Source organism: Coturnix japonica, chromosome 1 (assembly GCF_054131305.1).
Source record: "Coturnix japonica strain WE chromosome 1, WE-NBRP24, whole genome shotgun sequence".
Taxonomy (NCBI): Eukaryota; Metazoa; Chordata; class Aves; order Galliformes; family Phasianidae; genus Coturnix; species Coturnix japonica.
In genome coordinates, this window is record NC_140663.1 from 93,736,556 (window position 1) to 93,752,998 (window position 16,443).

The following is a 16,443-nucleotide window of genomic DNA, read 5'->3' on the forward strand; positions in this document are numbered from 1 at the left end:
TGGTTTGACTAATACGCTCTTCCTTGATGATTCCTCCAGCTAGTGTCAGTTTACAGCTGCATGATAGTTAAATGGAAACTGCATTTTGTGGGCCTAGTTTCAAATAAATTAAGTTACTTATGGAAGAGAAGGGGTTTGTTTGTTTTTTGGTTTCAGTGTTTTTCTGTCTGTGTATAAAAGCATTTGATGAATAAAAAGTTTGGTAGTACAGAAATCTGTCATCTTTTCTCTATTGCTTTTCATATGGTGAATTAAAATCCAGTGCTTGAGTATTGGCTTCTGAATAAACTTTCTAAAATGGCATTGTTAGGAAGAAGTGCTCTAGCCTTAAAGACCTCTCCTGCTTGAGCAGGTCTTGATCATCAGCTACCACTGCACCATCTTAGAGTTCAGATGCTAGGGCTTCTTGAAGAGGAGCATGTATATATGTGTGAGTTGTGTGTGACAAGGAAGGCTTTGTGTGTGAGGAGTATGATTTTTTTTTCCCTTTTTTCTCACAAAATGTTTTTTACCTGTTACATTGCATACCAGACTTGTGTATTCTGTAATCCCCTGTTCCAGGAAGAAATACACAGACTTGGTGCAATTGCAAGCTTCCAATACAAAGTGTACAGAGTAATTTCATGATAACTTCCACAGAAATAAGCAAGTCCACGGTCTTGCTACAGAAGTCATAAAACATTATTTCCTATTAAGTATTCTAGCTCATGAATACTTAAAGCCAGGTCAGGGAGCTTTGTGATCACTATGTTAAATAGGAGAGAGAATTTTCAAGTTTATGAAATGCTGTGTGTCATACAGTGTTCAGGTTGTTCGATGTGCATACAGAAGGCTGATGTGCCAATAATGTTTATAAATGGCTTTACCCACACACTTAGGGCCTAGAAATGCTTCCTCCTCAAGTTTAGCTGAAGGAAGGGCCTCAAAACAAAATGTTCTACCTACCATGAAAATGTGAAGGAAGATGTTATTTCAGTAGGTAACGTGATTTTTTTACATACTGGTTTAAAGGATAATTGTTTTTTTAACAATTCTAGGAATGGGTTTGGGTAAAAGTAAAAGCTGATTAATTTCCATAAATCTAAAAGGGCTTAATAGAGAATGTAAAGGAGAATTATTTCAGCCTCCCTTTTAGGGCAAGCTTAGGCAAAATCAGAGATGGGCTGTGTGTGTAGGTGCAGGGGCAGCTGTTACTTAGGGAAGTGCTGGGGGAGAAGAGGTGTTCCCTCTGCCGCTCTCCTCAGGGCTCTTTTAGTAGTTTGTTCTGTTTTACTCTTATGAAAGTCCAACAGGAAAGTTTCCTTTCTTGATGGAGTGGAAAAAAGCATGATTTGTAATGGAAATATTTTTTGCTGTTTCTGTAATCTGAGGGAACATAAATAGCATTGCTTGAACTATAATCTTCACTTTGTATTTACTTTCATATTATAAACTTCTGTAACTGTTCTGGGGTGACACAGAGGTGATTAGGACATACTGAGGACAGGAGAGCTGCACATGAATTTGGATCATTTATTAATCTGCAGATGTGAAAATTCACTTTATTTCCAAGTGTGAAGCTGTATTTTCTGAGAAACAAGGAATGTTGGACATGCATTTGGATTTGGGAGAGAGAGGCAGTGAGGTACCTGGAAAACAGCAGCTCTGAGTAGTAGTGCATTGAGGCACACTTAGGAGGTTGTGGGACTACTGTGTGAGGCAAGGCCTGGGCTGACCAGTGCCAAACACATGGCTGGGCCCAGCAGCCACTTTGGTGAGCCTTGGGGACAGTTTGAGGAAGAGACGGCATACAGAACACAGCAGGGAGAGTTGAGGGGAGCAGAAACAGCCCTGCAGGCACCCAGCAGAGAGAAGGAGGAGCAGCAGGTGCCTAAGTATAGTTGCCCCTGAAGCCCTAGAGAGCTCATGGTGGGGTCAGGTGGATGTTCCCTGAGGTAAGCTGCAGCGCATGGGAAAGCCCAGCACTGGAGCTGAGCTAAAGTGTGCAGAAGAGGGACTGTCAGAGAGGAGATGTTCTGACTGACTGCCCTCATTCTCTATTCTTTTTGTACCTTTGTGAGTTGTGCTCACTTCTTCATACCCTTTGTAGCAGTTGTTCAGTGGCTGATATGGACATAGGAAACTGAGTGTGAGGTGAGTGTCCATACTGCCTTGAAAATTTATCTAAATCCTCTGGAACTTGAGATACTTTTGAAAAAATATTAATATAAACCTGTGTAAAGAAATGTATTCAGCTGTTCCTGCAGGGCAGGGACACCCCTGAATCATGAGGCAATGCAGACTGGAGTATTTTCTGGAGTTTCTTGCCAATTACTGCACATATGTTAACCTGGATAAGCAGTTTGTGGTATTCAGGAAAGAAGCCTGCCATGTAACAGAAATACAGTGGAAAATACGCTCACAGGTTAATGCAAGTAACCTCAATTAAAAACAGACTGAGATGTTTCCTCAGTATAACAACACCTACTGCTTACACATAACTTCTCACATGTAAATATTACCACGGTATTGTTACAGAGAAACATTACTATTATATATATATATATGTAATTTTTTTCTTTACAGGTGCCAGGTCATAGGAAAATATGTATTGTTCAAGGCTACCCACGTGGCCAGCCACCCTCTAAATCTTAGTCAAGTGCTCAGCAGAAAATATCCAAGCTGTACTGCATAAGGAAGTCTCAAAAACTGCTGAAACACTAAAAAAAGTACAAGCATTTATCACTGAACTGCTTTTCTTTTTGTCCTTGCAGATCATAAGGTGGCTGGAATTGCTATTGAAACAGATAATAAACACGTAAAAGCAGAGGAGTTTAAAGGTATAGTATATGCCTTGCTCTGATTAAAAATATATGTAATAAAAATATGCAAGCTATGCAGACAAAAGCTGTGCAGTTAAGATTGTCTTCCTATTTCCTTGGGTGGTAGGGAGGGTGGTGGTCTTGATCCTACTCTCTGTGTTGGCTGCTCTTATAATCTTTGTTTTGTCTCCATTCTCAGTTGCTTACGGAGTTGGACTAAATGCTCTCCAAAGGTCCTTTTCAACCTCACCTATTCCATGGTTCTTGAAACTTGTTTTTCAGTCTTGGTAGCCCACTCTGTAACATTAGTTTTATTTCCTTCCACACAAAGTGCTTGCTGTGAGCTGGTGGATAGGAAAAGCATTAATCTTAAACTCTTAAGAGTGAATTTACCATTATTTTTTCTCCTTTGTCAGTAGCTATAACTTAGTGACTGTTTTTAAAATGGCAGTAACTTTAATGACTGTCTTAAATATATACTTTTTATCATGACTTTTGTCATGGTGGATAATGATTGCCAATAATCAGCTACAGTAGTTAAGGAGGCAGGGAAGAAAACCTGATGTTAGCTGAATAGATGAGAAAGAGATCCTAGTAATGTATAAGTATGTGAGGTATGTGGCTCGTGTGGATTTTTGTTGTTATTTCATTGTACTTGGCTGGAATGCAAAGAGATGGGAATTTCAGAATTTAGAGAGTTTTTATTCATCTATGAGGTAACGATGAAGTATTTGGTCTCTGAAGCTGTCAGCTCCCTGCCCATATGCGTGGCTTGTACTTTGTTATTCTGGTATTTGTATGAGTGCAAGACCAGTTTAACATGGAAATGGGCATAACTTTTGCTTTTTTTGCACTAAGGGACAGTAGGAGCAGGTTGAGTTAGCTATTAATCTAAATGCAGCTGATCTGAAATGTGTTTTTATTTTCACTTCCAATTCCTATTACTGTAGGGGAGGGCTAATCAAATAATTGCCCTGGTCCAGACATAAATCCAAAGCCAATGCCGTTCAGACCTCTCCAAGATCCCAGAGGGCTCTTACCAGGCTGATAGAGCCTCTGCTGATGAACAGCTTCCTGTAGGTCTATCTTAATGAAAACCAAGTAGATCATTTCTGGAAAATTCCTTTCTCTGATTCTATTAGTATGGGAAAAAGCAGGAGAGAACTGTAAGTAAGGAAGGCTTTAGTTATGTTTTTTTCTGTTCTGTGTGCATTCCACTGCTCCCTTTCTGTACCTTTTCTCTGGATAAGATTAGTGGCAGGGCATCAATACGAGACTTTTCTTAAGAGGAAAAAAAAAGTAGCACGAGACAGGCAGCTCTTTCAAGACAGAGGTGACTTGTTAAGCTGAGAACACTTCAGCTGATGTAGACAGCTCAGCCAATATAGACCAACTCAGGGGACCAGCCAGCAGTCACAAGGTCAGTAGCAAAAGCAAACTGAGCTTGAATGATGGCTTTTCTTTGTTAGAGGGATACAAAAACAGAATGGAAAGGAAACTTCAGCAAATCTTAAGATTCAGGAAGGCTCCACCCAGCCACTCAACCTGAAGTCAGGAACCTCAGGCTTCCTGAGTGCACCACATGCATTTGGAAGCAGCCAGTGCATGAGTAACATGTTTCTGGCAAATAATGCCCTCTTGTCTCATTGTTTTTCTTTGAAGTCTGAACATTATTTACCCACGAGAGATCCTTAGGGCTACCAGCCTGACCCCTTTGAAGCTTTTTGTTTATTCACAGGACAGACCTGGGAGATGAAACTTTAAGCATGGGTGTTCAACCTTTTGTTTTGCCTAGGCTGCACTGAGTGAAGAGGAATGGTCCTGGCCTGCATATAAAATTATGTAGTATAGTTATATATATAACTAACCAAACTTACTTTTAGAAAATATTTTTTTAATTAAAACATAGAGGGCAACAAACATAAATCTAGCAGACTGGAAATGTATGCAAGTCTATAAGGTGGATGCACAGAACTGTTGGTACCTCTTGATCACCCTGCAGCTTTTTTTGCTGATATTGGAAATGAAGATGCTGGTTAGTGCAGACTGGTTGTATGTTTTATCAGTAGGTATTTGCCTCCTGTAAACCAGACAGGCATTGCCAAAACTACAAGGGCTTTTGATATGTGATGCTCTCACCTATATTGAAAGACGAGAAGTCAAGATCAATACTGTATTCGTTTCTTTCACAGAAGATCCTGAGAGATACTAAATTTCACTTATTAATAGATTCAGGGACAGACAGATGTGTGGTTAGAGACAGTATCAGAGGAAAGAATCCAGGCAATTATTATTAATATTGAAGATTTATTTACTGAAGGGTTTGCTGGTTAGCTTGTATTTGTTTGTTGCTACCCTTTTATTGCTATTACTTTTGCGCTGAAGAGGTCCTTGGCTGAATAATCTTAATGAAGCATATGCTCATCTTCCACATACCCTTAAAATAACCAAAGTCAAATTGAACCTAAATATTTAAGTTACTTAGAATATTTAAATTACTGGTGTGTTTTTCATTTGTGTTGTTACAGGTAAACTACTGCTAATGACTTCAGAGTCAGTATAGATAATAACTGGAAGAAAATCCTTTTAATGGTGTTTGTTCACTGACAAAAGTATTGAAACATAAAATGAGTAGAAAGGAATCTCTGCTCATCCTATATCTGAAGTTTGATCCCAAGTCCACTAAACTATGGGCAAATTACTTGTTTCTGTTTCTCCTTTGTGCTTGGGTAAGTCTGTATAAGGTCTGATGACATCATTTAAATAGATCCGACCTGTGCTGACTGCTCAAGCTCTTTTAAAGGAGAATATTAATGTCATGGAACCTGAATGTGCACTGCACGCAATGCTGAAAGTTCTAACTTTCTCTTCTGTTCTTTGTTCTTTTGTTTTTGTTTGTTTGTTTTCCCTCTCTAGAGGCTATTCTTAGTTGCAAGCACAAATTTTCAAAAGGGATGAGCCTAAGAATAGAATGGAAGAAAATCCAGTCCCAAGAAGTTTCATTTGTTTACTACAAAGGTGAATTTACAGGTATAGTACTATAAGCTTAGACTAATGGCTTAATGTCATTCACTTGCACAGGTATCAACTCGCTTTGGGAATAACATTAGGAAAACGACTGAAAGGGGATGCTCTTGACTTTTGTCCTTTTGAGAAAAATAATGTTTTCTCAGGGAAAAAGAAAACGAACAGCTTTTCTTCAGAAAATTCTCAACATTCAGTTACGTTTTTAAGGAAGTGAAGTATAACAAAACTGGAGACAGAGAAAATCGACAGCACGTGTTCCTGGAGGCTTTTTAAAAATGAAATTAGATTCAAACATAAACTCACCAAAAAATAAATGTTGAAAGCTCTGCACTCCTATCCAACAAAGAGGTTTCAGAAGCCTGCTGTAGAGCTAGGGGCTTAGATATGAATAATGCAGAGATGTTTATATACATAAAATATAAACTCAGCAGTACATTTTAAATTATTTGTACTCCTTTTCAAAAGTAGAATCTCAGTTTATACTTTGTTTAGAAGACTTACCTCAGCCTTATCTGTTGAAGAAAGTGTGGTTCTTTGGTACCTTGTACGTGACAAGTAAAGCTTGAGAAGTAAAATAAGGCCACAGCAATTTTCTTAGTTTATAGAGCTTGCAAGATGTGCTGGTCTTGTTGAACTTTTTTTTCCCTGCATATGTTTCAGTTACAAAGACACTAGAACTCCTTGTTCTGCTTGTGCAAGTTTAATTTCATAACAAGCTGTTGAATGAAGAAAAGCTCATTGTAAGAGAAGTGGCCATATCTTTGCTAAATCCATCTTTTTATTTCTTGCTAAGTTAAAAAGTCAAATAGTTTGCTCTCGTCTTGCTCAGAAATCTTTCTGTAAGAGAAGTCAGTCAGTGATTGCCACCACTCTGAGTGGAAAACCATCTTTTCTTTTTTTCAGTCACATGATTACTGTTATACATACTGTCTTGAAATGTCTGCAGAAGAAAAAGTGTTCTATATTCACATTTCGGGTGACTTCTTTCTGGACAAAATGGAGAAGTTTGTGGAAGTTTCTTACTGTCTTAGGAGGGGGATTACATATTGCTCCTTGGTGATAGATATCTAGTGCTGCATAAGTTCATAATTTGTTTGGGGTTTCAGAACCAGTCAATAAGAAATATATATTTTCTGTAAGCAATGAACAGAAACCACTTTGTCTGTTTTCTCTTAAAGGTGATCTTAGAGACCGAGCAGAGATGCTGAATACAGGAATCCGTATTAGAAATGTGACGAGAAAGGATTCTGGGACCTACCGCTGTGAAATCAGTGCGAAGAGTGAAGAGGGGCAACACCTGGGAGAGGCTACCATTACTCTCACAGTATTGGGTACAAAGAAAACTTATCACTTAGATTTCTGTAAATAAATTCCATGGTGTTACATGTGGGATTGTCCATGTAGGATGTAGCTGTTGGGTTTTTGGATTTTTCTTGGGTTGGGTAATAAATATATGTTCTTGCTTACATTCATTCAAAGAAATGAACACTTGCATCAGAAAGTAGCATAACTTACTTCTTTATTGACATGAATGTGTGTTTTCATTGTCAAAAATTATCAAGTGTGATGATCAATGAGATGATGAAACCTCCACTTCTACTGAAACTGAAGCTACTCAGTGGCTGAGAATCTGATCTTGTTTGACACTGGAAAGTCAGCATCTGTCAACACTTATCAAATATTCCAAAGCAGCAGTTCATTCTAATGTGCTACGGTCTCCTCCTGTTTTTGGAAGGAGAAATTGCTGCAGTGCCTGCATAATGCCAGGTAGCAATCTGTGGACTTTATTTATAGGAGAGATATTTTTCTATTATGCTTTATGGGTTTTTTTCTTGCTTCTTTTTTTCCCACTTGGGGAAAGGATAGAAAAATGAGTATGGTGCACATGGTGAGGGACCCTAGGAGCAAACCTCTGCCTTCACTGTTTTTGTCAGCTTACAGACCTTAAAGTGCTCCTCAGTAGCAGAACTCTACCATCCACCCTGTCTCCAGAGCCCCTATTTATTAATGTGGTAGCTGTTGAGCACGTACACAAGTGTTCACCTCCTCAGTGACTGTCAAACAGTTGTGGGGTAGACAATACTGTTAAGACTGTGTAACAAGTACGATTTTGTTTTCCAGTTCCTCCCACTACTCCAGTATGTGTGGTACCCACCTCTGCAATGACAGGAACAGTAGTGGAGCTGAGCTGCAAGGAAGCTGAGGGGTCTCCTCCATCTGAGTACCAGTGGTACAAGAATGGTGTTGCCTTACTGGAAAAGACAGGAACGGGCACTGCTAGAACAGCCGACATAACTTACACCATGAATAAAAAGTCTGGCACTCTGGTAAGCGCAGTAACCTACTGTAACAAGCAGCCATAGAGAAAACCAAATTTCTGTACAGCACAGAAACGCACTGTGGCTTTAATCCAAGGCACAAGGCCTCTCGCAGAAATCAATGTCACACTGAAATGTGATAACAAATTTATAGGGTACGGTTTCTGCCTCAGACGAATGACAAACCATAGAGGTCGAGTGTGGTAGGCAAAGTGGGTGATTTATATGGCTGTAGTAGTTATAAATGAGCAGAATCTAGCAAATAAATGACAAATTTCACCTTGTTGGTTCTCCAGCCAGCTCCAGGTGGGAACGATCTCACAGTATGTCAACCGAGTTGTATTTGATAGTGCCTTAAAATCGAAAACAGCAACTTAACACACTTCAGTGGAAAATGCAGCAGTCCAGAATCTCTGCAGTGGCATTTAAAGGTTCCAGCCCTGTACTTGATCACATACTGCTAAGCTGAGATCTTATTTATTTCTTTTTAGGAGAGTCAATTTTAGGGACACTCTGCTCACATTTGGAAACCAAATTGTGCCACATCATTTGTGCCTTTTCATTCACAGGTGCCGTAGATATTTCAGCACACCGTGAGCTACTTAGAAACATTAATCTCTTCTTAAAAGTCATAGTTTTGGTGTATAGGATACATTAAAGGGAGAACATTTAACAAATCTGATTATAAAAATAATTACAGAGAAACACAAAAAGTGTTATGAGGTCAGCATCCATTTTCTGCTTTCTCGCTGTAATTATTACATTGGAAGTATTTCATAAATAGTGCAGCTAAGCATTTCTCCATTAGAATAATGGAGAAAGTAACATTTCTGTGGGGGGAAAAAAATCCTTGGGATGTATCTTTTGTACTACATTTTGTACACTCCGTCTAGTAAAAATGCCTATCTAGAAGACCCTCATGTACAAGTAGTTGAAGTTAAGGTCTAAGCATATGAGTAGGGAGCAGGATTGAGATGAACATGAGAGCAGAAGTTCTCATTTTATTTCAGATTTTTGGGGAAAAAGATATGTCAAAATTTCTATACTGCAGGAAATTGGGTTTTTGTTTTTGTTTTCTCATTCTGGTAACAGCTTTGGACTCTGTCTTAACAGACATTTAACGCTGTTTCAAAGAACGACACTGGAGAGTATTTCTGTGTAGCCTCAAATGGGATTGGATTGCCTCAGAAATGCTCCATGAAGCGAATGCAAGTGGGTATGTGTCAGAATAAAAAGGGGCAGAAAACGGTCTTGCATCTGAACTGATTTCATTGTACGATACAGTTGAGAAACTAAGATTGAATTACAGCCTTTTATTTGATTACAGTATTATGGGGGAGGAATAATATTCATATATTAGGGAACCTTATATGTAGTGAGGGTGGCTGCTTAAAGCATTCCTTATTTCTTTTCCTTGTGTGTGTGTGTGTATGTGTCTCACTGTATTTTACAGAAAAGCAGTTAGTTGGGTACTTTAAAATGATTGCAGTATCCAGCCCTTAATGTTGTTCAGCAGTGAATGTCACAGAACCACAGTGTCCATCTGAGAAGCTTCATGCTTCAGAATGCTTTTGTAGGTGTTGTACAGCATAATGTACCAGCCCGCTGTTAGTTTATCTGTGTAGCTTTATGGTTTTATTTTTTTCTTTCTTCTTTAACTAATAGCCTCACAAGACTTTGAGATGTCGACAGCAAAAACCTTTGGGTAAAATTTACATCAGTGTATTAATGTCTTGTAGTCAGGATCCAAATAAGTAATTGGCCTTCTACATAATGATAATATAACAAAGATTAGGTAACAGAAAGATCAATCAAAATGTTTCTGCTTATTGATGGTTTTGTTATTGTTGTTTTGAAAAGGTACCTGTAGGAATTAGGGGGAAAAATTTCCATCTAATGGATATTTTTAAAACTTAAAATGTTGTATTTATCTTTTATAATTACAGATGACCTTAATGTAAGTGGTATCGTCGCTGCTGTAGTAATTGTGGCTCTGCTAATGGCACTGTGTGGCCTTATAGTACTTTATGCTCAAAAAAAAGGGTATTTTACAAGTAAGTACAGTAAAATCACTCTTTCTTCGGTTTAAAAAACAACAAAACAAAACTATATTTCTGCTGACCATAACATGTACTTCTCACACTTCACTTCCACGGCACTACAGCTAAAGAGTATTACAACAGCAACTTCACTGTGCGTTTTTATTCAGCCTTCTACTGCAGAGAACGCAGCTTCTACTTTGTGAGATGGAGGCATTTGTACAGTTGCATAAGGCTCGCAGACAGCAATCTAGGAAAAGCAGCAAGCAGAACCCTGGCTTCTTGAGATTCTGCTGTAGTTTTGAGAGGGAATGGGAAAGAAAGGTACTGCAAAAAACAAGGCGTATGAGGTTACTTGTAATCCATGATATTTGGAGCAGCTGAGTTCTGATGAAGGAGAACTAACTGACTTGCTCCCTCTTCTGGTTTGTGGTGAAAGAGCACATAGTGAAACGCTCGAGGATTACTGGGAAAAAACCTCAAGCCCAAGCAACCTACCTTTCCATAGCATTTATATCAGTACCTGTAGAGTTCAGCTCAGCAGTAAGTGACTGCAGACTTCAGTCTGAGAAAGACTGCTGCCCGAAAGTAACAGACCTGATGTTAGCATCCCTTTTCATGTAGAATTTAAGTTACCTTTGAAAGCCACCTGATCTTTTTCTGTTCAAACTCACACCACGCTGAGATTTCACTTAGCAACAGAAGCGATGAGTAAATATTCCAAAGACCTCCCATTACATTATGTCATATAATACATAATATCATCGTATTATATTCTATGTTTTGAAATATATAGTATTTCAAAAATATTCCTGTGCTCATTTCTCTTTTTCTTCCCCCAACCCCTCCCCTCACCCCCAGAGGAAAGCTCTTCCCAGTAAGTACCTTTATATTTTATCCATGTCACTGTAAACTTCATTTACATCCTGATGATTTAATAACTGTGATGTTTGTTTAAGGACTGTCTCTCATACAGCAACATCTTTGAACACTGAAATAAACCTGATCTAGCATACCAACTGATTTCCTCATTAGAACCAGTGTGCTGGTCAGAAAATGGATCGAGTATTATTACTGTGATAAATGTGCAGAGATGTGTCTTTGTTATATTTTTCTTGTAGTCATGTTTTATATCTCTGACTCAGCTAGAGGTGGTTGCTTAATGCACTTAAACTGCCACTAGTTAACCCTCACTAGCAGGTCAGAATTCTTCTAATCTATTGTAGTGCTCCTACACAAGACTTAAAATCATGTTTTATTGGAGGCTCACTTCCAATGTGTTTTTTTCCCTTTTACTTTTAAAAGATTATTGGAGCACTTTTAGGTAACAGCATGTAGAAGAGCAATGTACTGAAGAATTCTACTTTAACATACGGTACTACTTATACTAGTCACTAATTAGACAAAGTGTACCTGGAAGGCCTGAAGTGACAAGCTAGGGAAGGTAATTTGGCTGTGGCTCATGAGATCATGACAGCTGTCTAAAAGCATCAAGTGTATTTGTTGCAGATTTTGTAGTTCTTACTAAAATGGAAAAAAGCCCAAGGATTACTTGAAATCAAAACAAACACATTTATAGTGCTTTCAAAGGGCTACAACAAACACCTGTTTAACCTAATAATAACCCTTTCCCATTCTATTAACAGGAAGTCCGGCTCTCAGTCTATGAGTGAAAAGGTATTTCACATATAATAGTGTGTGTACATTTTCAGCATGTATTTTGTTATCTAGTATGTAGACAAGAGGCCAGCTACCTGGCTGTTTCTAGTAGGAAGGAGCAATATTAAGGCCCTTGTTCATCAGATGCTCAATAGATACTATCTTTTAATAGAATATTACTTCTATTTTGTGTAGCAGTGCAAATAAACTTACAGCCATGCTCCTTTTTGGTTTGCATGCCTGAGTTTTTTCTGAAATATAAATTGCTTCTGTGGTTAAAATACTTGAACTATTACTTATGTCACCTTGCTTGTTTCATTTAGGATTTCAAGCACACCAAATCCTTTGTTATCTAGAAGATTTCAGCCTCTGTGAGGGACATCAAACAACTACTTGTTATACAAAAATATCAAAGGGATTTTTTGACCTCTACGCTGTAAATATTGTTTCCATGTACTATGCACTGAAAAGAGGAATTGCTACTGTTTAGTTCTAGTCGACTTAATTGCGTATGATTGTTGTTTCTTTTAACCAGCCACAAAACTGCTTAACTTAAAGATGCAACTAAACGGAATACACAGGTCAATTTGTGTGACTTCTCATTCTGTTGATGTATACATGCAGCTGTACAGGATTCACTCTAGCAGCTCAGAACAGTCTATCCAAGTAGCTTTCACAGATGACCTCCACCACTATCAAGGGCTCAAACTCTCCTGCAACGCTGACTTCATTCTTACTCATGCATCAACGTTGTATTAGGTTAGACGGAGCCATCTAGAAGTGCAGAAGTAGTTGCACAGACTTTAACTCACTATCCAGGCGGGACAAAGCTGCTTGTAATTGAGGCCCAAGCATTGTTTTAATGTCTAATATGAAATGCTTACATCTCTTCTACAAGGAAGTTCCTCTCTCTGTAGACTGCATATGTTACTTGCCAGTACAACTACAGTTGTATTAGCTGGACCCTAAATGTTGAAGTATTATAAATAAATAATTCCTCGGAACCTCAAGTGTTTGTGTCAGTAGTTCTTATTGAAATTTATGACCTATAACATCAGTAACAAGTTTCAGTTGCTTCTGTCATCACTTTCATGTTCACTGATGTAAAATGAGAGCGTTCGTGCCTATGCAGATCTATCATCTCCCTTGGGCTGCGCTATGAATTTAGAATTGTTTTCTGAATTGTTCCTGCAGAAACTTGAGATGTTATAAACTCAGGAAAATAAAGCTTCTTCTGCACATATCATTCAGTTTTATAACTTCTCAGCACTGAAATGTAGCTTACCAAAGGGGTTTAGCAATTAACAGTGAGATATGCAACTCAGGTACTTCACTAACTTTAGGAGTAGCAGGTCAGAGCTAACTGGAATCCCCATGCACTTGAGAATTTGTTCACACTTTTGAAATCAAACTGAAACACTGCATTTATTAAGTTACAACTGATGCCATATTCAGCAACTCCATGGATGTACACCGTTGTCTGGAGGAGGATACAAAGAAATCACTTTGGCGTCTCCTCAAAGTTGGGCTCTAAAGGAGAAAGAAGTAAACCAAGAGAGACACGTTAGTTTTTTCTTATTCCAGTCTAAAACACAACAATTCATCTCATATTCAAAGAAAACTAAACATTAAGCTATTCAGTATCTTTAGTTTTGGTAGCAGTGGGGGCTGCAGGTGTGGTAGCTCTGAGAAGAGCTCAAACATAGGTAAGAGCTAGTTCCCAGCTGGCTCTGAAAGGACCCACTGCTGATCAGAGCTAAGCCATGAATGACACTGTGTGTGCCTCTGGGAGAGCAGATTTGAGTAGTGTGAGAGAAACAAACCCTGCAGGCACCAAGGTCAGTGCAGAAAGAGTGGCAGGAGTGTTTTTGCACATAACTATAATCGGTGAGTGATCTCCCTGTCCTTATCTCAACCCACAAGCTCCCCACCCTGCAATCGTATTTTCATCCCATCCTTCTGAGGAGGGTGGTGAGCACAAAAGCAACGTGGTGGTGCTGAGCTGCACACTGGTTGTTACACCACCACAGCACCATTAAAGGCATCGACTGCACTTTGAAACAAGTCTTATTCATCTCAGAGTTGTGTATATTAGCTTTAAGAAAGACACGGCCCTTGGCAGGATTCCACTGCAATGTCTTTTATCAACACCTGAGCTGTTAAAAAAGTCAGTTTTTAAGTTTTCCCAGAAGAAATCAGTCATAATATTAGTACATGTTGGCCACTATTTCCAACTTAGCTTTCAGACAACAACTAATAACCACAGAATCACAGAATGACCCGGGTTGGAAGGGACCTCAAGGATCATGTAGTTCCAACCCCCCTGCCTGGCAGGGCCACCAAACATACACCTTTACTAGATCAGGTTGCCCAGGGCCCCGTCCAACCTGGCCTTGAACACCTCCAAGGATGGGGCATCCACAACCTCCCTGGGCAGCCTGTTCCAGGGCCTCACCACTCTCCTAGTGAAGAACTTCCCCCTAACATCCAACCTAAATCTTCCCTCTTCTAACTTAAAACCATTTCCCCGTGTCCTGCTATAATCAAGCTCTTCTTTCCTCCTCGTTAGCATCACATAGCTGATTAAGTGAATGAAGTGCCCATTTTCAACTACACACAGCAAAAGACAATTTCCACGCTATAGAAACCATGAGGTCAAGTTAAAGGAAAAAAATGCTTATTAATTACTATCCCATGCAAGACAGACTCAAATTGTGGAAGATTCATTTACTGCCAATGAAAATTGAGTAGCAACGAACAAACAAAGCAAAAACACCTTCCCCACAGATCCTGTCTTCCCAGGCTCAGTTTCTGATTCACATGCATCTCTCTTCTACTCCACTGACCTCGGTGTCAGCTGGGTTGCTTTCTCTCACATCTTTTCCCCTCATTCCTTAACAGCAGCTACAGTGGTTTCTTTTTACTGTTTACTGAGTGCCTTAACACACAAGTGCCACCAGTGTCACTGTGGGCTGACCCCTGTGCTGTGCTGGGTCCACTGGAATCAACTGCAACTGTGTCCAATACAGGGACAGCCCCCTCTGTCCTCACTGAGGCTACCAAAACCTTGTCATATAACTCAAGTCATTGCTGAGTCTCAGCTACCATCTGCTTACAGCTTAGAGGAAAGACACCACCCGAACCTGACTTTAGATAAAGCTGCTTGTGAGCAATGGAGATTTTGAGATGTAAGCAAGAGAAACAACTAGATGAGCCTGTCATTAACAATGGTTAAGTTTGCCCTAATGTCCTAAAGAAGACAGAGTCGGTGCAGTCCCTTTGCATTCCACGTGAACCAATCATGCCAAGCGTTCCTAAGTAAGTTCACATCTTCACTGGAAAAGCAACGTAATTCACTGAGGGCATCTTACATGAGATAAATGGTTCCAACAAGAACTAACAGGGAATTAACTACAAATGTTGGTTGGTAAGAGTGACCTTTCTTCAATCAGAAGTTCAGTAACATGATGAACTTACCCTCAAATTTAAACTCTGGAAACTTGGTTAGATCTCCCTCTCCGTACATCCGCTGAAGTCTGGCAAGTGATTCATTCATGTCCTTCTGAAACTCAGGGCCTACATCAACAGGCCCTCCAGCTTGCCTAAAAAAACAAACACACAAAAGAGTTCTCATTAACAGTTCGGTTCTGAAAGTTTATATGGAAGTTCTACATTCACAGAACCACCAAGGTTGGAAAAGACCTCAAAGATCATCCAGTCCAAATGTTCATCTATTACCAATAGCTCCCACTAAACCATGTCCCTCAACACAACATCCAGTTGTTCCTTGAACACCCCCAGGGTCACTGACTCCACCCCCTCCCTGGGCAGTGCATTCCAGTGCCTGACCATCCTTTCTGAGCAGGGGTTTTCATAGCACTTTATGGATTACCATTCTGATGATCAACTAAAATAATTCAAACCATGTTCAAAGTGGAGCCATGCCACACCGTGAGGCTCAGTGTCACTTACTTGCTTTTCGTGTTGTACTCCCTGATCTTGTCCAGAAAGAGCTTCTGAACCGGATCGAGCTCTTTGGCCTTATTAAAGGCAATGGCAGAGAAACCGATGTTTCTCCTCAGGTGAACGGAGACAGCGGAGCGAAAAAGGGAAGAAAGTCGCAGGATTTGATGCAGGATCATGACGGCAAGGGAGTTTTACCTTCAAAAGACACAGAATCACAGAATTATCAAGGTTGGAAAAGACCTAGAAGATCATCCAGTCCAACCATCACCAATACTTCCCAGCTAAATCATATTCATCAACACAACACCCAGATGTTTATTGAACACTCCCATGGTCAGTGACTCCACCACCTCCCTGGGCAGTGCATTCCAATGCCTGACTACCCTTTCTGAGAAGTAATACTTCCTAATGTCCAGCCTGAATCTCCCCTGGTGCAGCTTAAAACCATTCCCTCTAGTTCCATCACCGATTACACGAGAGAAGAGGCCAAACAAAACACATAAAACGCACCGATAACCTTCCCTAACATAACCCCCCCCTCACCGCAGCCGACAGCCCAACACAGCCCGTACCCGCAATGAGGAGCCGCAGTCACCTTGGGACGGGGCGCAGCGCGCATGCGCCCAGCCCCTC

The 16,443-nt window shown here is 39.8% G+C and overlaps 2 protein-coding genes across 8 annotated transcripts in view; one reads left to right on the forward strand and one right to left on the reverse strand.

Annotated features, from left to right (window-relative positions):
- JAM2 (junctional adhesion molecule 2) overlaps nt 1–12,854 on the forward strand; it is a 28,994-nt gene extending 16,140 nt beyond the window's left edge. For 3 of the 4 annotated variants that reach the window (XM_015880784.3, XM_085527782.1, XM_085527786.1), the window contains exons 2-10: nt 2,754–2,819; nt 5,718–5,831; nt 7,007–7,159; nt 7,950–8,155; nt 9,260–9,362; nt 10,093–10,200; nt 11,047–11,062; nt 11,832–11,862; nt 12,168–12,854. In XM_015880784.3, the coding sequence (XP_015736270.2) occupies nt 2,754–2,819; nt 5,718–5,831; nt 7,007–7,159; nt 7,950–8,155; nt 9,260–9,362; nt 10,093–10,200; nt 11,047–11,062; nt 11,832–11,862; nt 12,168–12,200 (830 nt within the window). In that variant the 3' untranslated portion in view covers nt 12,201–12,854. The remainder of the gene's footprint in view (nt 1–2,753; nt 2,820–5,717; nt 5,832–7,006; nt 7,160–7,949; nt 8,156–9,259; nt 9,363–10,092; nt 10,201–11,046; nt 11,063–11,831; nt 11,863–12,167) is intronic. The other variant, XM_015880793.3, reaches the window with a different exon arrangement.
- Nucleotides 12,855–13,242: 388 nt separating this feature from the next.
- ATP5PF (ATP synthase peripheral stalk subunit F6) lies at nt 13,243–16,441 on the reverse strand. 4 transcript variants are annotated; one of them, XM_085527798.1, is made up of 4 exons: nt 16,406–16,441; nt 15,817–16,005; nt 15,322–15,446; nt 13,243–13,374 (listed from the first exon to the last, which is right to left on the reverse strand). In XM_085527798.1, the coding sequence occupies exons 2-4, from the start codon at nt 15,984–15,986 to the stop codon at nt 13,346–13,348; spliced, it is 324 nt and encodes a 107-aa protein (XP_085383924.1). In that variant the 5' UTR covers nt 15,987–16,005; nt 16,406–16,441; the 3' UTR covers nt 13,243–13,345. The 4 variants fall into 4 exon arrangements, with proteins under 4 accessions (XP_085383924.1, XP_015736292.1, XP_032304463.1 ...); XM_015880806.2 differs by having other exon boundaries at nt 16,383–16,429; XM_032448572.2 differs by having other exon boundaries at nt 16,354–16,429.
- Between the last annotated feature and the right edge of the window lie 2 nt (nt 16,442–16,443).

What these genes read in the sequence shown, in the direction of transcription:
- ATP5PF (XM_085527798.1), bottom strand. Translation starts at nt 15,986, where the DNA reads ATGATCCTGCATCAAATCCTGCGACTTTCTTCCCTTTTTCGCTCCGCT. An exon ending in GAGTACAACACGAAAAGCAA is followed by an intron (nt 15,447 to 15,816) that starts GTAAGTGACACT and finishes TTGTTTTTTTAG; the next exon opens with GCAAGCTGGAGGGCCTGTTG. An exon ending in TCCAGAGTTTAAATTTGAGG is followed by an intron (nt 13,375 to 15,321) that starts GTAAGTTCATCA and finishes TTTCTCCTTTAG; the next exon opens with AGCCCAACTTTGAGGAGACG.